Genomic DNA, 25486 nt, shown 5'->3' with positions numbered 1-25486 from the left:
GCTACAATTGAGAATCACTTTAAGCATGCAGACGCAGTTAAGACAATTCGATGTATTCCACTTATTACAGAATAAAACAATATACAATAAGATTCGTTAACAACGTGTTCTTCTAAAATGAGAGTGAGCCACAAATCCGTGAGTACAGATTACAAACCCGTGGGAACGGATTGTGAAAGCGTGGGCACGGTTTATGAATTCGTGGGTACAGATTGCAAAAACTGAAGGCACGGTTTACAAATCTGAGAGCGCGGATTAGAAATTCGTGGGTACGGTTTATTAATCAGTGGGCACGATTTGTTAAACCGAGGGAACAGTTTGAGAATTCGTGAGTACGGTTTATACTGTAAACTGAGCGGACGGATTTCAAAACCGTCGCCACGGATTGTTTTTTTTTCCCACAGGTGACTTCACAGGCTCCGTAGTAAACAGAAGACTTTTTATGTGTTTTCGCCGTTCTTTTACAAGACGACGGCGTTTTGGGTGCCTGAAAATGCAAACTTCTGAAAATTGGTTTCAAAGTGCAAGTTTTTAGATTAAACTACAAAAACATGAATTTGTGAAAACTGTGACATCATGTACAGTACATGTTCAGTCTATAGGCGCATATTATAGTGTTTCTAAATAAATAAATAAAACATTCAACATAACAGCACAGCTCTGTAACACTTTTATCAATGATATACAGTATCATTTGACATCAGGGTATTAGGTTATTTTTGTTAAGATTCTGGTACAGATTAAGCAATGATTGCATTTTTTTGGTAGTTGTTTTCTTTACACACGTGCATTTTCGAAGTTGTAAACAAAACAAAGATTATTGGAGTATATAAAATACTATTTCAGTCTACTTGCAATTTCTTTGTAATTAATTGAGAAATTTGCGAGCAATAGCAGATTTGATTTTCTTCTGTGGACTAAAAAAACCCAATAAGCATGACAAAATTCATCAGTATATTCAAAGAATAGCATTTGTCTCAAGACTGACAGCCACTTTCTGTCAGTGCCGTTGCGAAGCTCTTCAGCTTGTCGCATTTCTCCTGCAGAGGAGATCCAGCACCGCATTCAGACTCAGCCGGCCAGCGCTCGACCCACGTGTCTTTACCCAGCGAATACACATACCTGAGAGGGAAATCGTGAGCGAATAGTCAAATACAGACCCTAACATGTACATTTCCAGTGCTATTACGCTACTCGCCTGTTGGACGTGCTCCCCGCTTGCCAAACATCAGCGATCGGCCCAATGATCAGATAGTCCTGACCCTCTCTCAAACCAAGCCCTGTCCTACAGCTCGCATGAGAGAGGAACATTCGTCTTTCCTTCTCGATCAGACCTTCTTCTGTCCCTACACAAACAGAAATGGAGGTACATGAGGTTAGATAAGACTCTACACTTTATTGGCATCTGTGATTCCGTGAACAACCTTTAACATCTATGGAACCTTTCCGTTATAGTGGAAAAAGGTTCTTAAAATGTTCTTAAAATCAAGATTTTGTATGAGGGCATAATAGGTCCACTTTAAGAGTGTAGTAGACGTACCCTCTTTGATAACCTGCACGATCTCCATCTCGTACTGGTCATAGTGGCTCTGGCTGGTGCTGATCAGTTTGACCCTGTAGGCTGAAGAAAAGACACATTTATTGAGAAGATGGTGACATCACGACGTGCCCCCCCCCCCCCCCACCCAAAAAAGAAACATTTACCATGATGTAATCCATTGCACACAGCATCCTTCCTCTGTTCTTTCCCAAAAGACAAGGAGTCTTCTTTCACTACACAACAGTCACCTATGAAAGAAAGTTTTAAAACTGGTTAAAGTTGAGAAGTTGATTGAAAACATAAAGATAGTCCTGCTGAACTGACCCTGTGAGCAGCGGCACACGTCGTCTTTGCAGATCTGATCGAGCTGCTGTTGGTCTTCAGGAGGAGAGTAGAATCTGCTACAACGCTTATCTGACAGAACAAAGACCGTAATCACGATCACACCGTTAGTTTCCTAATAAGTCATGGGAACGAATTCTTAATAATCTATTTTTCACATGTCTTGTGCGGGAATCCAAAGCATTCATCAGATTAAACGGGTTTTCAAATTGGGGTTCGTGAGCCACAAGGGAAGGGCTAGATAATTTGATTACTTTTTTATCAAAGTTAAGATGTAACTCAATAAGTAAATAAACTAGCTCAATAAAGCAAGTTGTGATTTTCGCGAGATTTGACAGGACGCCTCCTCTCAAACTTGCATTGCTGGTTTTGCCTTTAACGGTGTAGATTAGTAGTATAACTTCACAAACCTTTGTGTGTACGAACCTTTGTTGTAGTACTGGTAAACTGTGACAGTGGAAGGCTGAAGGAGCCCCACTTTAAATTTCTGATGCAGTCTGAATGAGATCATGTCTGTCTCAGTACTGGACACCTGTAGACAAATACAAAGACAAATATTCAATGTTGCCTTCATTTACATCATGTTTAACAAGTGTGAACTTTTAGGGTGATTGTTGGGTTACCTTAAACAAGTGAATTATGAGGGATCCTCTGTCACTCAGGTTGTCCACCACTTGGAAGTTGTTAATGTAGCGGTCTACTGAATTTTTAAGCTAAAAAAAAAAAAAAACAATCCTGACATTATCACTTCTATAACCTAATGATTTGCCTTCCTACATACATTCTACCTGCCTACATAGTTAGCATCCTAACTGTCAAGGGGACAGATTTGAAGCGCTCTTCATAGTCAGAAACTGCGTGCAACACAAATAGACTCAACTCACAATTGATTCCAATAGAGTTCAGCGTTAGCATGTTGCTAAGCTAAAAACACAATACTCTTGGCATAAAAATACAAAGCACACACACATTGGGTAGAAAAGCCCACTGGTGTGTTGAATGAAAAGAATCATGATATTTTTAATCAACATCAACTTATTTTCATGATTTTTTCAACCATCTTGGATGTAGCTTGCCGCAATGCATTATGGGATTGCATTCTCCATGATAGATACATGTAATCCTGCCAAATTTAGGCAAAGTTAGAGCTTTCATGTCTGGAGTGCACATGTGATGCCTCCAAATGTTCATGGTAGGCTTCAACACAGCTAGCTACATGATTAGCTGTTATCGCTAATGTAATGCCACATTATGTCACGAGTTTGGTCTTACCAACTCTAAATCTGAGTTTTCAGGCTCAAAGCCGGTGGGCAGGCTGATGTCCAGAATAACCATCCTCACTTGGCGTCCCTCCAGAGCCCTTTGGGGGTGCAAAGCAGAGAATTGTGGGAACCACAATAATATATCCTAGAAAAATATAAGATTTCAAACTGCATACAAGCGCTTACCTCACGTGGATATTGAGTCTGTAGGACTTTTCTACATCCGGTGGGGTTTTTTCTAAAATGGACCAGAGAGCATCTTAATTAAAACTTGTCCTCTATATGTGTACAATGTAAAAAACAAAACAAGTTAGCTATGGTTACCAGAACTTTACCGTTAAAAAAAAAAGTTTAGCGACATTTTCAGTTTTACAGATTTAATGTATATTTACACAGTAAACAAATATTTCATTAACTGATATAATGCCAGGTAACACTTTATTTTAGTATTCTTATGCTGCCTTCACATGCTAATCAAAATTATCGTACATACGAGTTTCCTAGTTAAAAATTGGACATGAACGCATGTTCACCACTGGGAAGCTTGGCGATAATTTTGATACCCAAGTTTCATAAACTTAAAACATGGCGGAGGGGACCGAACTACTTGCTGTCGTGGCTGGTTTTCTTTATTATTTTTTTCCACAACAGATACATAGCCTTATCTTGTTGTTAAAGTAGTGCATATTTACATATATGAATAATCATTTGAAGCATATTGATGTTTTATCACAGCGAAAACAGCCTGTATTTGACCAAAATTCCAGAATTGCAACCAAGCTGACTATAGATAATGCAGTGAATGTTTATGGTTGTCAATAAATGGGACGCTAAATATAATTTTGGCTTTAATAAGATTTTTCCAATAAAAAGGCAAGAATAAACCTGATATCTTCCATGATTCCTGTTCTTTCCGACAACAAAGCACTTGAATGCGACAAGCTCGTAAATACAACTTAAGAAGTGGTATATAAATAAAATTAATTATGCATAACTCTCCCCCCCCACACACACACACAATTCTGACTTTATAATTCAAAGTTGTGCGTTTATATCTCACAGCTATGAGAAAAGTAAAAATTGTCAGAATTTTGAGATAAAACATTGCAATTACTTTTTATTTTTCCATATAAACTGATTAGAGAACATACCATTAGTCTCAGCGATCGAGACGTCCAGCTGAAAGCCGTTACACGTGCTGTTCTCGTACACATCAGGAAGCTGGTGGTACACAGTCACTACCTGAGACACATAAAATGCAACAGAGAAAAGTTTGTAACTAAATTACGTCTTGGTTTTATATTTGAATAGTTCAATGCTTTGGTGTAGATGTGGGCATTTAGCACCTCCAAAATTCCCTTGCCCTTCCCAGAAGCCACCACTGTAAATTCCTGGTCAAGAGGTACCTGCAAGAGATAATGAAGGTGAGTAACGTAGTTATTGTACAGGGCCTTTGTGTTGGTTAAGTTGAAGTCATGCGACCCTGTTGTAGTTCGTTTAATATAGCCTACGTTTAGCTTTTAACTTCTGCCAACTGGATTTAGGCTTCAAAATTCATAAAAGTTGTGTTCATTTGTGAATATTATCTTGATGAACTAAACATGAGAATCATAAACGTTTGTTGGTCACCAAGCTTTTTTTCTGCAATAATCCAAAAGCCAATGGAAAAATCCTATTGGGTTTTTGTCGGGGGAACCAGGGTGACTGGGACAGGGAGAGCACTGTATATTTACGCGAAAGTGAAGGGAATCTGTGCTAGCTGATATATTTGTGCAGTATAATAACACCACATATACAGTATTTACAAAAACATACAGTTCTGTAATCAAAACTATTCAACCCCCATTGCAAATCAGGATTATTGGCACAATTTACAGACTATCAGCTGTTTGCAATGAACAAATCAAACAAAATTGAAATAGCTCAACACAAATATTTCAAGTGGTTTACCCAAATTCAACTAAAAATGCCACTTTCAATGACTTCAAATGCCACTTTCAATGACTTTCAATGACTTCTCAAAATTATTCAACCCCCTGAATAGAATCCCTCACAACAGCACAAATCTGCAAAACAGTTGTTGTCTCAAGTACACCTGATGTAACTAATCAAGGGCTTTATTAGTTGGACCAGGTGTGCTTGAGCTAAAACACATGAAATATCTGAACTGGCTAGGTTTGTTGAGTGTCACGTTTGACTGCATGTTCGAAATCAAAAGAATGGTCCAAAACGTTAAGAGAGGATATCGTCGCCCTTCACAAACAGGATACAAAAAGGTTGCAAAGGCACAATATGTTTCTAGTGACACAGTTGGAAGCATAGTTCGCAAGTTCAAAGTTAAAGGAACAGTGGTTACACTGTCCTGGACGGGGCAGAAAAAGGAAGCTATCAACCGCTGCAACCAGATTTCTAGGAAGGCAGGTTCAGAAAAACCCTCGAGAGACTGCAAAAGACCTGCAGCAAGACTTGGTGGCAACAGGCACTGGGGTTTCAGCTGCACAGTAAGGCAAGTAATAAACGCATGCAGTTTCCATGCCAGAACTCCAAGACCTACACCACTACTGACCCAAAATCACAAGAAAAGTTGGCTCCAATTTGCTCTAAAAAGCATTTTAATAACCCACAGAGGTTCTGTTCTGTGGAGCGATGAAACAAAATTGGAACTTTTTCAGCCCTCTGAATCAGCGGTATGTCTGGAGGAAGAAGAATGAAGCATATGCTTAAAAGAACACTCTGCCTACAGTTAAGCATGGTGGTGCTCTGCGGCTGCTTTATATCCTCTGGCACTGGAAACCTTTCTTGAACCCCATAGAAAATCTCTGGTGGGATTTGAAGAAGGTGGTAGCAACACGCAAACCCAACAATATTACTGAACTTGTTGCTCATGAGGAATGGGCTAAGTTTCCTCAGAAATGCTGCCTCTTTTGCAGCAGGTCATTACAGCAAAAGGGTGTTCTACTAAGCACTAAAGATGCGTGCCATGAAGGGGTTGAATAATTTTTAGACTGCAGAAGTCATTAAAAGTTGCATTTTCAGTTGAATTTGGGGGAACCACACAACATTTGTTGTGTTGAGCTATAATTACTTTTGTTTGATGTGTTCATTGCAAACAGCTGAAAGGCTGTACATTTTGCCAATAAACATTTTGATTAAAACTGTAAAGGAGAGTTTGAAAGATATACTATCGCACCCGTGAAGATCGGGCCACGTAAGCAACTTCGGGATTGAAGGTCCAGCGTACGTCACTGCGACCGGGAACACTGAGCTGCACCAATAAATTGAGGTCAGTAGGAGGAGGGCTCTTCATGAGGTACTCAGAGAGGGCCTGTAGCACTACCATAGTAGACTGATGGGAGAAAAACAGTCATTATATGAATAACCATGTACCTTAAATACAAATGTAAGACAATAAGTAAAGGTTTACACATGGTTTTTACCTGAGTAGAGCCGTACCCTCCCCCAATGCCACGCTTCTCGCTCAGCCACTGAAAGGGGCCGGCTGCTTCTTCCATGTGGCCACTTTTGATAAGCGCTAACAATGCGTAGCCTGTAGCTTCCAGTGTGAAGAAATAATTATCAGAGTCAGGCCAGTGGGTACGGTCTGTAGACAGAAAATAAAGAAAGATGAGAAAGACAAGCCCACACAAAGCAACATGTTTTATATTTTTGTTTTCAAAAGCTATGTACCAGGTGAGGCTAATTTTAGCAACATGCTCTTCATGCAGCCGTGGTTGGAGACTGCTAAGGCGTAGCATGCTATAGCCGCTGTGTACGGCCTCGACAGCCGGGGGAAATGCTCTCTTATATAAATCGCTGCTTTTCTGGACTTGTCCTGCAATGATCGAATGTAGAAAATACAATTAGCATCATTGAATATTCAATTTCAGTTTTCTGGTTTGCCCGGAAATACAACATGAATCAGTGTTGTACCTTTGTCTATTTACTTATATTTATAAGTTTATTTATAATTTATATATTTTATATATATATATATATATATATAAAAAGGGGGGGGGGGGGTGCGGTGTACTTCAGGAACTCAAGATGCTGAATAAGTGGGCGGTCACTGTTTCTGCTTTATGATTGGCGGAGGTCCCTTCAGAATTGAGGGGAGCGTACATTTAATGGCATACTTTTTTATCTGTATGAAGATGGCAAATATTTTCCTGAAAATATTTACTTCATTGTATTATCATTTTTGTACAATGTTATTTAATGTTTTTTACTTAATTTTTTTATTTAATTAAATTATTTAATTTAGCTATTGAATTAATTATTATTATTATTGTATGATTTAATTTAGCTTTTCTTCTAATTATTACATTTAGATATTTTTTTCAAATTATTTAATTCAGCTATTGTATTAATTATTATTATTGTATAATTATGACTGCCGCTAGCGTAGCTAGCGAAAGCGGTCATATAGGTATTGTCAAAGTTTTTTTTTTTTTTTTTTTTCGTCATCTACTGAATTTTTCGTCAACGATACCAGGGACACCGAAACACCGGGGAACATGAAATTTGGTGGGCATGTAGCCCCACTAGACTTTTACAGAAAAATTTCGTTTGGTCCCCGGGGGCCACTCCCCCCCCGCGCTGGGCCCCCCCAAACCCAAAAAATGCAGTTTTTCCTAAATAACTACCTGAACCGTGGCACCGAGGATGAAGACATTTTTATGGTATGTTGGTCTTAAGGGCCCACATCAACCTAGCCCATAATCACTCATTTGTGATTTGCGCCCCTCCCATAAAAAATGAAAATGCAATATTATTCTGCTTTAATCGCCCCTATCTTCAGTTGAGATGTTCAGAACTGCACCATATTTCATGTGTATGATTAACTTGACATCCTCTGGGGGTATGCTAAGTTTCGTAGAATTTCATCCATGGGGGGGTATAAAATAAATTCATTTATGTGCACATTTAGTGACTGTACACTCATCGGCCTGTAGATGGTGGTGTTGAGCGAAGGGTTGCTGGTTTAGGATGATACTGTCACTAAGGTTGCCAACTGTCCCGAATTAGGCGGGACGTCCCGTATTTTGGGCCTAATTTATTTGTCCCGTGCGTGACCTCCCGTGTCCCGTTTTTTGACAAGCTGATAAACCACTGACTGATACAACACTTTTGTAACATTATCTTAACTGTCACTTTTGATTAATGTAATGCATCCTTGCTGAATAAAAGTAGGCAATTACTTTCTTTATTTTTTTTCCCAAAAAATAATCTTACTAACCCCAAACTTTTGAACTGTAAGCCTAGTGTATAATGTTAAAAAAGCTTTCTATTTTAGATAAATGCTGTTATTTTGAACTATGGTTTGTTTGTAATGTGACTTTTTTCATGTATGACATTAAAATTATTTTTAGAATTAAATACATAAATAGGTTAAGCAATACAAATGTGTTTATGTCTGATAACCTTTTAAACACAAACTTAACTGCAGACACTGAAATGACGTACACTGTGTGATACAGTACAAATATTTTGAGTGTCCCTCATTTTCCTATAAATAACCACGATTGTCCCGCATTTTCCTTTTCTGAAGTTGGCAACCCTAACTGTCACACACACACATGCAGGAATACAAACAAACGCAAGCATGCACACACACTGACATCCACACGCACAGACACACACCCATACACACACATACAAATCCACATGCACAGACACACACACACAAACACACACATGTACGCACGCATACATACACGCACAGACACACACACACACAGACACACACACATACACACACACACACACAGACAGACATGCACATACTACTACTTTTTTTAGGTATATACATAAACACGCAATACAGCCAGATTGCTCCACGTCATTTCTTTTTGTGGAAAGCCAGTGCAGGCCTGAGCGGCAGTCATATTTTGCACCGCCATGCGGTACATCTAGTTTAATTTAGCTTAATAATTATGAAATGTAGATATTGTTCTAATTATTTAATTCAGCTATTGTCATAATTATTTAGTTTAGCTTTAGTATTAATTATTAATTTCAGCTATTGTATTAATTATTATTATTGGATCATTTAATCTAGCTTTTGCACTAATTACACTAATAATTCAATTTTTATATTTTTCTAATTATTTAATTCAGCTATTGTTTTAAATTATTTAATTTGGCTATTGTATTAATTATTTTTTTATTGTATAATTTTATTTAATTTTTTTTACTAATTATGAAATTTAGATATTTTTCTAATTATTTAATTCAGCTATTGTTTCAATAATGTAATTTAACTACTGTTTAATTCCGATGTTTTTATCCGTGTTAAAGAGTGAGGTTACCTGTACGTCAAGGCCTGGCTCTTGGCAGGTAACAGCGTTTTGTGCCTCTGCCAAAGCAATGAGCACGAATGCAGTCAGAGACACACTGGATTCAGAGCCCCGCAGGCCTCCCTGCATCACAAAACATGTGTTAGCTAGTACTGTGAGAAAGCATTCAGATGACAGTGGTCCCCTTTTATAGATGATCATGAAACTAGTGCAATCACAGTTATAAATTCTCACCGTCATACTGGTGTCGTAGACAGGATTGTTCTCCTGAAAGGATCCATCTGGACGCTGTTTATTCTTGAGAAGGTACAGCAGAGGGCCACACAGATGCTTCTCATTGACACTGATAAACGAGTGTGCCATGGAGAACACCTTTACCACATATGCAGTGACCCTGAGGCGGACATAACAAAGACACATTAACTGTACAAGGAAACATTCAATATAGTGCTGTAGTTTAAGCGAAGTGCTAGCATGAATACCATGTGCTTGTGCCTTCTTTGGCGTAGGGAGGGTACGAGTCATCCGTTTTCCGATAATTAAGTTGATTTTCATAACCTGTAAATGAAAAAAACAATAGAATATAAATATTCGATCTTAATCATATCTGAAAGAATGCAGTTCATCCCTGTTTGTCTCTCATTGCACCTCTTTGAATGTATTTGATGGCCTCTTCTCTGCGACCTACTCCCACAACGTCCCATTTTGCACTGCGGTCCAAGTAATGGGCAGCAATGAGGGGCAGTGTGATGGTGGCCAGGTTCTGCTCCACACACCCGCCGGGCATGCGGATCAGTGATGCCAGCGAGTCATCCTGAATGGAGTTATCAATGCTGTCTGCCAGCAAATCACCTGAAGAAAACACATACAGATCAGTACAAAACTGGGTCAAGAATTTCCCAGCTTTGTTCATTCGCATAAATGTCCATTATGTACTTGAGTGTTAATACCATTTCATAATATCATGAATATTGCTTAAAATGCCAAACCTCTGACATTGACAAATGTCTCCGGCAGAGATTTTGGTACAACGGCGTCCAGCTGCATCTTCTCCACTTCTATCATCTGTCTCCCAGCTGAGACGAAGGAAATATTTAATCATTTATTATAACAAAAATATATAAATGAAATCATGAATAATGAATAAATTATTGAAATAAACATATACATTTTAATAATATAACATATACTTTTCATGCATCAAAACCCATTTATACTGTGTAAAACTTAAAAAATGAAGCGTGATCTTTTGAGTTCTAGATAATTATACAATGTATATATCACACACACACATATACTGTATATATATATGGTAGATATTCTAAGACCCATTTATATTGTGTTACACTGCTACTGTAACAATTTTTTAAAAAGCGTGATTTTACAAAGGCAAGAATTTAAGTTAATTAAATGGGGTTTTTTTGTGTGTTTTTGCATTGATCATGAATAATCTCATGATTTCCAACCATTCTTACCACTGTCTCCATTCTGAATGGGGTTCAACACAAAACTCCTCACTTTAATTGTCTGAATGCCTTCTACCTAAAACACAAGATATAGCATCATGTCCCAGACAGTTACTAAAAACGTGTACGAACATCTAACAAATATCTAATATAAAATATGTTCAATATTAAGCAGGATTTAGTAACTTACTACCACACGTAGATTCTTCCTCACTGCATCTTGCCCCATGAAGGAGGCCGCAATGGCTGTGACCTTTAGGGGGAGCTGTCCTGTTTTGAGGGGGATGATAGTGTATGTAATGAGCTTGGAGGAGCTGGCCTGCACCGAAACCTGCTGTCTGTGAGGTCCGCTAAATGCCACACTACACATGTCCTCTGTCTTATCCAGGATCACCATTACCTGCAAACAGACGGTTGTTCAGATCAGGTCACAGAGACGATAGAGTGGGAGTGGGATTGTTGGATGATGGTGTGAATCCAACCTCCAGTTTTGAGTTCCTGTAGTTGTGGACCACAGCTTTGATTTGCACATGTTCATTTCTGGACACTGAGTGAGGCAACCGCAGGTCTATGAAGAACTGCTTCCACGCTCGCACGTTATAAGGTTCAGCTACACAGAAACCTGCGAGAGGTTCACAAACCAGGAATAATCTCATTCACAGGGACATTTTCACATTCATTCTCAGAAATGTCTGATATGTAACATGAAAAGCTAAATCATAATTATTAAAATATTCTTAGTTCATTATGAAATACTTCATATGTAGCATTAAAAGCTAAACAGTAATTTTTAAAATTTCATAATTTGTATGGAAGCTTGTTTCCGCCACAGAATAAAACATTTAAAAAGATAATTGCGACTTTTTATCTCACAATTGCGAGTTTACATCTCGCAATTCTGACTTTATTTCTCAGAATTGTGAGATATAAAGTCAGAATTGCGTGAAATAAAGTCGCAATTGTGTGTTATAAAGTCAGAATTGCGTGAAATAAAGTCGCAATTGCGTGTTATAAAGTCAGAATTCTGACTTTTTTTCTCGCAATTGCGACTTTATATCACGCAATTCTGACTTTATAACACACAATTGCGAGTTTATATCTCACAATTCTGACATCTTTTCTCAGAATTGTGAGATATAAACTCACAATTGTGAGATATAAAGGCCAATTCTAAGGGAAAAAAAAAGACTGACTTCTTTTTTTTTTTTACCTCAGAATAGTTTAGGCTATATCTCACAATTCTGACTTTATAACACGCAATTGCGACTTTATTTCACGCAATTCTGACTGTATATCTCGCAATTCTGAGAAATAAAGTCAGAATTGTGAGATGTAAACTCGCAATTGTGAGATAAAAAGTCGCAATTATCTTTTAAAATGTTTTATTCTGTGGCGGAAACAAGCTTCCATACGCGTTACATGTAGCATTAAAACGTAAATAATTATTGATAAATAATTCATAATTAATTTGACATGTAGCATTAAAAGTGAAATAACTATTAGTAGAATATTTGTAAATTATATGCAGAAATATTTGACAGAATTAAAAGCTAAATAGTTATTAATAAAATACTCATTATAAATTGGCATATAGCATTAAAGCCTAAATAATTATTAATAAAATATCCATAATTAATTTGACTTGTAGCATTAAAACCTAAATAACTATTACTAAAAATATTTTTAATTATTATGAAGAAGTGCCTGTCACGTAGCATTAAAAGCGAAATAATACTTTTTTTAATGTTCAAAATTTGTATGCATAAATGCTAGGCATGTAGCATTGAAAGCTAAACATTATTATATTCATAGTTCATATGCAAAAACGCTTGACAGGTACCATTAATAGTTAAGCAATTATTAAAATATCACATTCATATGCAGAAACATTTGATATGTTTATGTTGCATTAAAAACTAAATAATAATAATTATTATTGATAATATATCCATAATTCATATGCAGAAATGCTTGTCTTGTAGCATTAAAAGCTAAATATTAATTATTAATATATTCCAAATTCATGTGCAGAAATGGCTCATATAGCTTTAAAATCTAATAAAAAATATCATAATTCATATCTTTTCATTGTAATTATTCAGCTATCACTATGGCAGATCTAAAACCATATAAAGGAGCTCTGCCCAGACAAACAGATGATCTTCAGACTCTTTACCCTTCTCTGTTGAGGCACTGACGGCCAGAAACCCCCACTGAGTGATACTGTCAGGAAGAACCGTGTCCATTGAAAACACAGCCAGCCTGGAGTAACAAACACTTCATCAGTGAACATGATAAAAGTGGGACTTCTTCACTGAGTCTAAGTCAAACTCTTACCCATCAGACTTGGGTACGCTGGGCAGTCTGATGTCAGTCCACAGCCACGACTCAAAGAACTTGGTGCGCACGTAAATGTCTTCTATGTCAGCTAAATCATCTTCATCAAACTCTTGCTCCTCCTCCTCCTCCTCCTCCTCCACCACCTCCGCCACCTCCGCCACCTCCGCCACCTCCGCTTTCGTGCTTTCAAAATGACTGTCCATGCGTGCTGACACCCCAAGTCTTTGGACAGGAGAATGGAGGACGACAGATCGGGATACCTCAATACGATCTAACATGGTAAAATAATCATAGTCAAGTCTACTTTGAAGCATAGGTAAAATAAGGTGGGTGGTGGTGGGTGTAGGGGTGGTGGTGGGTGTAGGGGTGGTCGTCGGGGGCCTGGTAACGACACCAAGCTCCTCCCCTCTGTACTGTGCGCAACAGTGGAGGAAAGCTAACACGCAGCTCCAGTCCTCGGTGATGTACAGGGAGCGGCGGTAGCACGAATAGGGCATGGGAATCTCCCGCATGCCGTCCACACAACATCTCTGCAGGAGCTCGTCAGAATATACCTTCTCTGGGAGAAAAGAACGTGTTAAGGCAGGGTGTATTAGCTCGACTCGCTCATTTTGGCTAGCGCTTTTGCTAACACTTTCATATCTCCGCTTCTCTAACAAACTTTTTAAAGACTTCTGATGCACAGCGACTCACCCAGCTGCTCTCTGAGCTGCAGTTTGGCAGCAGAACGTCTTCTTCTTCTAGATTTACTGGAGCAATCTATTCCAAACAAACCAAAATAAATACACTCTTAAAAATAAAAGTTCTTTATTGGCATCTATGGTTCCGTGAAGAACCTTTAACATCCATGGAACCTTTCCATTCCACAAAAGGTTCTTTAAAATGTTTTTCACTCTAAGAAAATAATGGTTTTAAGAACTGACCATTGAAAGGTTCTTTGGGGAACCAAAAATGGTTCTTCTATGGCATCGCTGTGAAACCATGGCGAATGGGACGTGGATGCTGAAGGTCAAGATCACCCTAGAGAGCATCTCAACGTAATACCAATGATATTTGATATTATTGCCATAATGTTACTTTGCCATTAACCTGCAATACATTACTGTGTTAAAGTTCCCCTGTAGTCAATAATTATCCCTTAAAACTCATCTTTGATCACCAAAATAATATATTTGAACGTTTTTTTCCTTGAAAAACATTCTTCATGCCTTAAAATGGTTTGAATGTAACTCTACACCTTGAATATGCAAATGAGCCCCGCCTCCACTCACTCACTCACACCAGCTCAGAGATCCACTCGTTGACAATCACACGCTGACCTGACTGGTTACAAGATAGTTTGTGACGTCAGAAACACCAGCGATTTCAACCCGTGTTTTGGGTTCACTGGAGATTTAAGGAGAAAATACTCAGCTATGAAGCTGACTTATGAATTTGCACATGGTTTGTCTTAAAGCATTTTAAAAACACCACATAGACATTTAAACAACATTAAAAGCTTGATTTCCACCACAGGGGGACTTTAACCATAGGCAGGATTTTTGAAAGGCTGCATAACAACTGTTGCCTAAAAATGGGATATATTTGTCCTGTATTTTTGATTAGACATTTGGTTGCACTTTATTTCACTGTACATGGACTTATGTGTAAAGTGTACCTTAGATTTACCTAAGAAAGTACAGGTTAATATAAGGCAACTACATTGTTTAAGGTTAGTACACAGTTATTGCAATTACTATAATAAGTACATAGTATGTACATGGGGAACAGGACTGTAAAATAGTTAAGAAATTAAAAGTTTGCCATTTTTGTGCAATTTTGTGTTGTTGCCATCCTCATTATCTTTGCCTAATTCTGAAGCTTTGGACTTGTTTTATAAATATAACCGTTCAATGTCAGTAGTATTTGAAAGAAAGTTATACTTTAATTCATCAAGGAAGCATTAAATTGATCAAAAGTGGCAGTTAATACATTTAAAATGCTGCAAAAGATTAATATTTCAAATAAATGCTGTTCTTTTGAATTTTCTATTCTAGAATCCTGAACAAAAATGTATTATAAAAAAGCACAAAATATTAAGCAACACTGATCATAATAATGAGCATCAAAACCGCATATTAGAATGATTCTGAAGGATCATGTGACACTGAAGACTGGAGTAATGATGCTTTGATTACAGGAATAAATTACATTTTACAATATATTCAAATACAAAATAGTTATTTTCAACTGTAAATATATTTCACAATATTACTGTTTTACTGTATTTTTTGATCAAATGACCGCAGCTGTGATGAACATAAGAGACTTTAAAAAACTTTAAATATGTTCCAATCTTTGAATGGTAGTGTAATGACATTTATTCTAGTCTAATTGATTAGATGTTAATGCTGTGTGTGTGAAGGACCTTTTTTGTAGTCAGTGGAACTTCCTGTGCTGGAATAAAACATCAGTCCTGCATCACTGAAAACACCCATATTATTCTTGCCTCCTCCTGAGGTGCAGCCCATATCGCCCTGTCCCACCACCTCCCACACCTGAGTGAAAGAGTCATGAGTGTCAGTGACGCCCTGGAGAAGGTTCTGGAGAGTACAGTGAAAATAACGTCGTAACTCACCTTCTTCTGCGTCAAGCGGTTTTTACTCAACAGAAAGATGGCGTTATCCACCGCAACCAGGCTGACCTTTGCTCCCGGGTCACCTTTCACTTCAAATTTAAAGCTGCTGCCTGGTGAGTAGGAATTGAGTTTTTCTCCCTCCACTGATCCTACACTGAGCTAACACAATCATAAAAACACTCAAATAAAAGAATGCACTCATAAATAAACGAATGCAAGCCACTATTATGGCATTAAACTTATATGGTTGTTTTGGGGGGACAAAGTAACCTCTTAAAGGTGCACTGTGTAATTTTTAGTGGGATCTAGTGGTGAGATTGCGAATTGCAACCAACAGAAGTTACGGTGGCCAACAGGAAAAGATCTTGTAGCCAGTTAAATAATGAGGTTTCTTTACAAAGAAAAATTAAGATATTAGGTTTACTTAATTATTCAGTAAAACAATATGTTATTGCGAACATTATTGTTACTTGTTCATCATTGTGTTAGTGTTTTATTCGCTGACTTTAGCTAGCTTCTTTGCATCAAGAACAACATAGTAACGAAACGCGTTTGTGCGTTTAGGGCTCCTGTAGAAACATGTCGATGTAAGAGGATCCGCGGTATTTGTTGATAGAAATCTCATTCTAATCTCTAAGGTAGTAATCATTCTAAGGTAGTAAAAACATAACGGTTCATTAAATAAGGTTTGTATACACCAATGACAACATAGTCATTTCTGTCAACAGATCCCCCTAAATATTACACAATGCACTTTTAAGTGGTTTAAAAGCCAGAAGCAGAATTACTTACATTATTGAAAAATAGGCGTTAAGTGCTAGAATCATGCAATGTTAATAATTTCTTATGGACGCCACATGAACTCACCGAACCTACACACCGGTCCTCCACATCAACAAACACAGAGTCTGCCACCACTTCCGCATTAGACATCCATGGCAAAATGTAGTACGCCACAATGCGAAAGGCAGGTAGCATTTCTGTGGTAACCAGCAGAGGAATGTTTATGAGAGCCAGGTCTTTGACATTCATTCTCCCAGCATGGATTATATTTCCCTTGCTTAACACCTATAGAAACAATTGTAAGTGTAATCAATACCAAGATTGCAGTCATTTTCATCCCAAAATGCCCCAATACTCACGGCATACGTCAGATGCTCCACAAACTTTTTTTGATTTGGTGGGGATTTGATGTACGCTTCGACGTTGAGTCTGTCGCCCACCACCACTCGATTGTGACCCACTGAGATATGCAGGAAGTTCCTGTTGCCGGAATGAGGGGAATATGGCTCCACACGCACTTCTAAAACAGCCTGCTGTTCTGGTTTCAGAGAAGGATTCGCTGTCTCCACCTGTACATGAATACGTCAATCATGACAAGTCTCTGGGTAGTTTTGGCAGGTTAATAAATATGGCAATGTTAATGTATTTTGTCTTGGTGGACTAGATCTGCTACGCTGCTTCAGAGTAAGTATGGACTTGCTTCTTCTAATAGATACACAAACATGCTACTGCAAGCAAGCAAGATATGCTGCTGCTGCATAAATAGACATGCATAAATCTAGGCAGGTGGAGCTGGGGGAGGTGGAGGGGTTCAGAGGACTGCAGGACTAGCTTACAGCAAACACTGAACCAGACTATTTAAATGTTGAGCAAGCAATTTCATTGGCTGCAGGATCAGCAAAGGCCAATCGGCTTGTGCCATGCAGTAATGATGTGATGGCTTGCTATATATATTTACACACATTCAGCTTACAGTTAAAAACAATTTGTATATTGTTTCTATTGTGCATGTATGTTTTTTCTGTGAGTGACTTACTTTCAGTATCTGTGATTTACCAAATGAGCTGGCCGTGTTAGGCATGTTGATGTGGACTTGGATGATGCCGCTGTGAACACTGATTGGGCTTTCAAGAAAGCTGATTTTAACAGGAATATTAGGGGCTGGAGAGCCGTCATGGTTACTCACTGCAACCTAAGCAACAAAATACAAACTAATTTGTAGTAATGCTACCGTCATGTGCTAAAATCAACAATCCTATCATAAAATCAGATTAAAGGGATAGTTCACCCAAAAATGACAATTTTGTCATCATTTACTCAGCGCCTAATATCTTTTTAGAAGGAAGCTAAAAAATATATATAAAAAAGGCAAAATTGACAAAAACACATAAAATTACTAAAACTTAAAATAAAATAAAAAACGTGAAAATATAAAAATAAAACCTTTTCAAAATAATAATAGACACCATATTGCTTGTATTATGTATATATAGTTCCCAAGGAATTTCTAATTTTAAGTTTTTTTTATATATACAGTGTGTGTGTGTGTGTGGGGGGGGGGGGGGGGTATTAACATGCCTAAGACTTTTGCACAGTACTGTATATTACTGTATATATACACTGTATATTTTTGTAAAAAAAACTGAAATGAAAGAAGTTAACTAAAATGACTAAAACTGAAATAACAATAAATTAAAGCCAAATATATATATATATATATATATATATAAAAAAATTAAAACTGCTATTGAGTTCTTTTTAGAGCCTGACAGCCCGTGTTCACCGTCCAGAGTAAGGAACAGAGCAGCTTGGGCATTCTGCTCAATCAAACATGTATGAAATGACATGAAGGGTGAACTATCCCAGTAAACGTCGCAACAGAAAGTAAATTACCGTCATGCCAAATGGCAGGCCATGTTTGAAATACTTTGGTGTGTCCCTGATGGACAGCATGTAGGGTGATATTACTATTTTAATGCCGGATATCTCTGCTTCCACAAGGTCGCTACCTGAGAAGAAAGTCTTAAGACGTAAGAGTGTTTTCAGAGAAGAAAACTCAATAATGAGGCAAACGCTGATATTTACTGATTTCCCCACCTGAGCTGGTCATTACTGACGCTTTGACGTACACAGAAGACCCCACTAGGCTGTTTGTGTCAGGATAGACACTCTTTATCTCCTCCATAGTCAAACTAACAATTCCTCCTTTCAGCTGCAATTTATAAAGCATAGATTTTTTATAAATTGATACAAAAGTCTCTTTCTACAAAGCTGATTTAATGTTTAAGATACTTGAAGTGAATTTAATTTTTTCTTGTTTAACCACTTACATCATTCAGTTGCTTCATAGATGTGAGTCTCTTCTTCTCACCATTTATTTCAATACCAAACAACACATATGCAACACCTTGCACTGGTTCACCATAAAGATACCTGGAAAAAATATTCACAGATATTCACTTAAAAGGTTTTTGGACACTTATGAATGTTGAATTCAATACGTCACTGTTCAAAAATCTGGGATCAGTTAGATTTTGTAATGCTTTTGAAAAAAGTCTCTTATTCTCACCAAGGCTGCATTTATTCAATAAAAATATGGTAAAACATTGTGAAATATTACAACAGTTTGATTCACACACCTGGCTGTTACTTCTACTTCCAGCTTATCTGCATCTAGACCGAGGTGGGACGTCTTTGGAGTCAAAGTGACATTAAACGCTGGGAGCACTTGGGAGCAAGAAGAAATGGCGTTAACCCACCGACAGAGGGAAATAAATAAGAATCTGAAGATTATATGAATTGCTTACCATATTTCTTTACTTCAAACTCCCTGCTGAAAATGCTCTCTTTTCCCTGATCAAACTTTGCAACAACTTTCCACTTGCCCTCTCTGGAAAATCAAAAAGATCAGCAGCTACATGAGCACAGGGTAAATCAAAATGTATTATAATTATATTAATATATAATGTTAAATATAAATTACATTATTTTATGATCTTAAATTTTTATTAAATATCTAGGCTATATATATAAATATAGATAATTACATTTAAACACACAACTATACTAATTGTGTAATTATACTATAAACCACAAATGAACAGTTCTGTATGCATACTTGACTACAGTGGAGAGGAGGTAGGTGTCAGATAGTATCCCATCTATTGCTTTGGCTCTGGAAATACCATGTACTGCAATACCATCTGGATTCTGAAACATGAGCCAATTGAGCCATAAAACATTGTTGCAGAAAAATAAACTGTTGCCTTGCAAACTGTAATGATGCTTATGTCAATGCAAGCGACAATCACCTGAATCTCAAGAGATATGGTTCTCTCCGAAGCACGGAATTCTGAATCAGATACAAAAGCCCTGGAACGCACTGGAAAATTCCGGAATGATCAAGGAAAACAAAAAAGGATTGAACAATGCACTAATAGGTATTATCAATGTGCTCAACAGCATGTGAGATCTGACCTGCATCTCCAGGGTTGTAAACAGGTTTATCAGTCTGAATGAAGATGTGTCCAGTGCGGAACGACACTGTTATTACTCTTTCTGCACGATGGAAGTGGCCGAACTGAGCGACCAGCTTCACATATTTCTTCTTTCCATCTGGACGTAGCACATTTGGATCAATCTGGCAAAAGACCGTATTTTATTACATTCAGGTTCAGCATGCAACATGAGCAATGTCTCAAACAAGCGAGAACTTTAACCAACCAAGTTTAAACTAACCAAGATCAAATACATTCATGCATAAATTCACCTCAATGGTCTTGAGGGCGCTGTAGTTGTTGTCTGAGTTTAGGATAACTGAGTCCCGCAAATAGACAGTTTCGGAGACTGGATAGTCATAGACCTGGATATCGACTTTTAGTACCTGGAACAGTCTCTGACCCTCTAGAAGGATGTTCTGTTTTGTTCCAGGCCTTATCTTTGCTGGTGCTAGAATAGAAAACCTAAACCAAAACATACACATCCAAGCACACATAACTTCGATGGGAAACATGTTTTCAATTTTCAAATTAAGATATATTTTAAATGATTTTGTTTTTGTGGTAAAATAAGTCAAAAATGTCAAAGTAGTCTGACCTAAAAGAAAAGAAATTGAATAGCCTGACGTTCAAAAATAATATTTCTAAACTAAAAAAAGAAAAGAAGTGTGTTACAGTGTGTGTTAACCAACTCTAAGGTCAGAGGACAGTTGTGTAGGCTACTTACGTCGGAGACGGGTCAATAACCGGCTCACTGTCAACACAGAACACACTCATTTACAGATAAGCCCTACTTGATTTTACTAACAACAAAAATCAATACTGAGAATTTTATATACATGAAAGTTTTTCAAAAAATTATCTCAGAAGCACAAAATACACAACACAAAAAAAAGATATAGACTACATACGGTATTCGCATATTAGGTTCCCAAACTTTCCTCTTGCTGTTCAATTGACAAGATAAACACACTTTAAATCAACTTCGTCAAGACAAGGAGAACATTTACACATTATTAAACGTTATTAATATAATATTAAACGCACTGTCTTTGAGTGGAAGCCTGGCCATCGGAGATGTGACAGAGCAAAGTCGTCCATAACAGCAGTGGAAGGAGCATATCGTCCTTAGGACTGAGTCATAAAATGTCCGAAACATCAGCGAGAGAGCTGTAATAATACCTCAAAATCCCTCCCACTAAACCAGACCACCGCTATCTTCAAACTTTGAGAAACTCTTGTGTAATGTTTGCTTTATTCTGAGCAGCAGACAACATACACATAGGCAACATACAGGCTTTCAGCATTAGAAACTCTTAAAATATTGCCAAACATAATTTTATTAAAAGTAGATTTTTTTTAAAAATTTCTCAGTAAAATTTGTGAAAACGTTCATTATCATGATGCCAGTGCCACGGTGTTTATTGTAGTTTGTTTTCTCTGCGTTGCCGCAGGGAGTCGCTAATGCAGAAATTAGTGTAAATGTCATTTTTACAGCAAATTTTCCTTTTTAGGTCAACTACTGTCAGTTTGAAGAGAATCTTCCTGATCATGTTATTTAAAGTCTAAATTTGAATAGCAGCTTACCTGAATAATAAGCCATTTTTTCAAATCATCTTCGAAAATTGGATTTAAAATGAATTACAACTTAAACTATTTAAGTTTTTTTATTAAAATAGTGATGTCTGACTCAACAATATAACTGGACAGGATCTCGCTTGAATGTCAGCTAATACTTGTTAAATTGCACCCTCTGGTGGTGATGGACTAGACTGCATGATTCAGACATTTGTTGTCATGCCTGATCAAACATGATATGGAGCACCGCAAAAATAGATATTGGGACCACATATTGAGAATTTGTTCATGACCACGTTTTATGAAGTCATTCCATTGTTTTAGTTAAATCATTGCCACACCATAGGCTAATTCATTCCCTAAATTGTGGCCACGTTTTCCTAAATCATTCCCTTGTTTTAAGCTAATTTTCATTTTTGGGTGAACTATCCCTTTAAGTTCAATTGTGGCCACGTTGACTAAGGGTAAGTTTACACAACAATGATGTAGGCTACTAAAAACGGAAAAGATTTTCCCTTGCGTTTTTCGTGTACAGGGGCCCGTTCTTCGTACGTCGCTAACTCAGTTAGCTGGATTTTATTGTTGGCTATGTGGCATGATCTTGGATTGTTTGGTTCTTCGAAGCTCATCCGGGACTTGCTGTCATAGCAACAGGTCCGTAAACTTAAACCTGCTCGGGAGCAGGCTTATTTCATGTAAACAGGATTAGACTGCGGCTCATAAGCGGAGCTGACACGGGATGACGGGAAGTCCAGCGCAGCGCGATAGTGCACTTTCTGAGATATATATTTTTTCTCGTGACTCGTGAGATTGTCGTTTACATTATTAAATTGTTGGAAATGCACATTTATTTTCGACTTGTCGGAGTCGGGCTCTACAGCACAAACTGTTTGCATTGCCCTAAGATTATTTGCGAGTGGCTCTTTCCTTTACACTATTGGAGATGCGGAGAACTTGATGGAAAGTGCTGTCTGTCGTGTCATTCGGAGTTTACCTGACGCTTTTAGGTTTAAAAAACAGTTTTAGGTTTTTTGTGGCATTTCCAAGCCACTTAAGACCCAATGTTGTAAAGCAATTTTTTTTTTTTTTTTTTAGGCTATCATAATTTTGTATGAAGATCATGCAATCATGACCATGCCGATTACAGTAGGCTATAATGTCACTCAGGCTTCACTAACGTGATTGGTACCATGAGGCTACCATAGACTGCCATCAAGGCCTCAATGAAGGGGATTATGTGAACAGAAAGGGGGTTCACAATGTAAATGTGCAGCCCAGTTACTATTGGGATTCTTAATATTCCAGATTAATAATATTATATCAAATAAAAAAAGGCAGTTGACTAAAATCTTCCATATCACAAATGTGAAAGCAAAATGGCCAGGATCTGTGCATGACTTAAGAATTTTCAGAGATTCACATTTATGCACATTATTTGAAATAAGTAAGGAAAGTTCCACAATTAAATATCAAGCTCACTGTATTACATACACTTATGCTGATCCTAACAGAACTGCATTTTTTCATAGGTGATTATGACATGTTCCTGCAGACAGGTGTTTTATGACCCCATTCCCTGACCCAAACCAGTTACAATGCAGCTCTAGCCAGGACAAGGGCACACAATGAAATGAACTTTGGCTAACTAAAGGGAAGATTTCAGTGTCTGAAAAGTCTGAGGGTTGCACACCTGACAGGGCCTGTGACATTGGTGCGTGTGCCATATTACACAACATTGCCAAAAAAACACTTTTCATTAAATGTTTAATAAAAGACAATAGTTTTATTTCAATTGCTCTTTGTAAAGAAAAGCCAGTGGTCAAGTGCCTGCAACAAGAGATATTAGACACATGCCTCATGCAACAAATAAAAAGGAAAAGTTGGCTATACACTGCCCACATGTAGGCCTGTGTCTCCTCTGTCTGTGCAGACTCTTCTGTAGGCCTTTCTGTAGATGTGGAATCCTGCAACTTATATTGCAGCCATAAAGCATACAAGTATAAATTAAGTAAAGTTATTTATGCACTTGCAGGTAGGCTAGTTCCTCGATATGACAGTTATCTGAGAGGGTTTATTCACTGTCCAGTGCAATGGAAACAAATGGACATTACAACGTCTTATACTTTCTTTCCTTTGGAAAGTTAGAAAATGTCCACTTACTGCACATATTTCAGCCACCACTTTCTTGGGAACAGATACAAGTGTTGGTGTATTATGTAAAAGTGCACAAAAGAGGAAAACACAATGTCATTAAAATGAACTACACTCGGAAAAAATGTGAACAATAACTCAAGGCAAAATATTTTTACATTAACATAAGTTTATCAGTTTTCACTTTCACAAGTCAAAGCAATTCATCATTACTTAAGATTTAACAGTTGAAATGACTATACGGCCTTAATTTAAAGCAGCAAAAATTATTTTACAGTGTAGGCTACTAAGATCTTTTCTATATTTTTTTCTCAGCCTTTTTCTTGGTTGCTTTTATAAACAGACAACCATTTATTTAACAGTGCCTTTTATAAAAGAGACTATAATATAACTAAAAATTACCATTATGTAGAATATTTTTGTACTTCACTTTTATTTGTTCCCATGTTCTCGTGTGGTGACTCTGACATTACAATGAACAAAGTAATTATGCAATTATTAAAATACAAATAGGCTAATAAGTGATAAAAACATCTAACATGGCCACTTCTTACGGATTTAAATTGTCCGCTACTTTTTGCCAGCCCTCTCTCCTGGCTTTTGCAGACTTTGAGGTGTTCCCTGGCGTTTTGATTAAACATTAAAATTCCGAATAAACTTCGACTATTAGTTCTTGCTCTGTGGAGGAGAAAAACTGTGCGCGCTCTTTGGCCACGCTGAACAGCCAATAGCAGCGTTGCTGATCAATGTTTCTACTATCCCCTTTTAAACCAGCGCATGAACGCGCAATTATCTCAGATAACTCAATCCAGCGATACTAATCATACCCGGCAAGTGTGTTCGAAGAACCGAGTTAGCCAGATCATGATTAGCACGATGATATCATCTAAGATGTGTCATTTGATCTCGGATGTAGGCTAATAAGCAACGTACGAAGAACGAGCCCCAGATGACAACGTAGTCAAAACAACCCGTTCACACGGATCCGCGAAAACGACGAAAAACGCTGCATTATGCTGTCAGGCCAGTAGATGGCGATTTCTTTGTAAAGAAACATTATGCGCCTAGACCTGGGGCCCGTTCTTCGTACGTCGCTAACTCGGTTAGCTGGATTTGATTGTTGGCTATTTGGCATGATCTTGGATTGTTTGGTTCTTCGACGCTCATCCTGGACTTGCTGTCATAGCAACAGGTGCGCAATCTTAAACCTGCTCGGGAGCAGTCTTATTTAATGTTAACAGGATTAGATCCCGGCTTCATAAACGGAGCTGATAGGAAGTCCAGCGCAGCGCGATAGTGCACTTTCTGAGATATATACTTTTTTAGTGCCAGCCGCATGAACGCGCTATACTAATCATATCCGGCAGGTGTGCTCATAGAACCTAATTAGCCAGATCATGATTAGCACGATGATATCATCTTGGATGTGTAATTTGACCTCAGATGTTTTAAGCAACGTACGAAGAACGGACCCCAGAACACGTAATAGTGAAAACAGCCCTTTTGTTTCTTTGTTTTAATTTAGGGGCCTTTACACAACACCATTTTCAACTGAAAACAGAAGACTTTTTATGTGTTTTCGCTGTTCTTTTACACGACAATGGCGTTTTGGGT

At 37.7% G+C, this 25486-nt stretch overlaps 1 protein-coding gene across 1 annotated transcript; it reads right to left on the bottom strand.

Moving 5' to 3' along the window:
• Nucleotides 1-653: 653 nt before the first annotated feature.
• LOC311085121 (complement C3-like) lies at nucleotides 654-21337 on the bottom strand. Its single transcript, XM_084117547.1, has 42 exons — nucleotides 21191-21337; nucleotides 21055-21090; nucleotides 20871-20897; nucleotides 20416-20608; nucleotides 20124-20286; nucleotides 19958-20028; nucleotides 19765-19856; nucleotides 19454-19536; nucleotides 19286-19373; nucleotides 18977-19079; nucleotides 18744-18858; nucleotides 18540-18655; nucleotides 17683-17838; nucleotides 17006-17215; nucleotides 16731-16931; nucleotides 15864-16022; nucleotides 15654-15783; nucleotides 13940-14005; nucleotides 13244-13805; nucleotides 13083-13168; nucleotides 11389-11528; nucleotides 11097-11306; nucleotides 10916-10982; nucleotides 10430-10516; nucleotides 10089-10292; nucleotides 9923-9998; nucleotides 9675-9834; nucleotides 9453-9563; nucleotides 6832-6976; nucleotides 6582-6745; nucleotides 6335-6490; nucleotides 4491-4550; nucleotides 4296-4386; nucleotides 3331-3382; nucleotides 3155-3242; nucleotides 2506-2595; nucleotides 2309-2414; nucleotides 1865-1954; nucleotides 1705-1788; nucleotides 1541-1621; nucleotides 1199-1346; nucleotides 654-1122 (listed from the first exon to the last, which is right to left on the bottom strand). Exons 1-42 carry the CDS (start codon nucleotides 21262-21264, stop codon nucleotides 978-980), a joined length of 5286 nt encoding a protein of 1761 aa, XP_083973673.1. The 5' UTR covers nucleotides 21265-21337; the 3' UTR covers nucleotides 654-977.
• Between the last annotated feature and the right edge of the window lie 4149 nt (nucleotides 21338-25486).

This window comes from Abramis brama (genome assembly GCF_963993115.1).
Source record: "Abramis brama genome assembly, chromosome: 6".
NCBI classification, from domain to species: Eukaryota; Metazoa; Chordata; class Actinopteri; order Cypriniformes; family Leuciscidae; genus Abramis; species Abramis brama.
The sequence above is the reverse complement of the archived record's forward strand: the minus strand, read 5'-3'. Positions and strand labels throughout refer to the sequence as shown.

Coding starts and splice junctions, on each gene's coding strand:
- LOC311085121 (XM_084117547.1), bottom strand. CDS start 21,264: ATGCTCCTTCCACTGCTGTTATGGACGACTTTGCTCTGTCACATCTCC. Junction 18,859..18,976: donor CTATGAAGCAACTGAATGAT/GTAAGTGGTTAA, acceptor TATAAATTGCAG/CTGAAAGGAGGAATTGTTAG. Junction 1,123..1,198: donor GCGGGGAGCACGTCCAACAG/GCGAGTAGCGTA, acceptor TTTCCCTCTCAG/GTATGTGTATTCGCTGGGTA.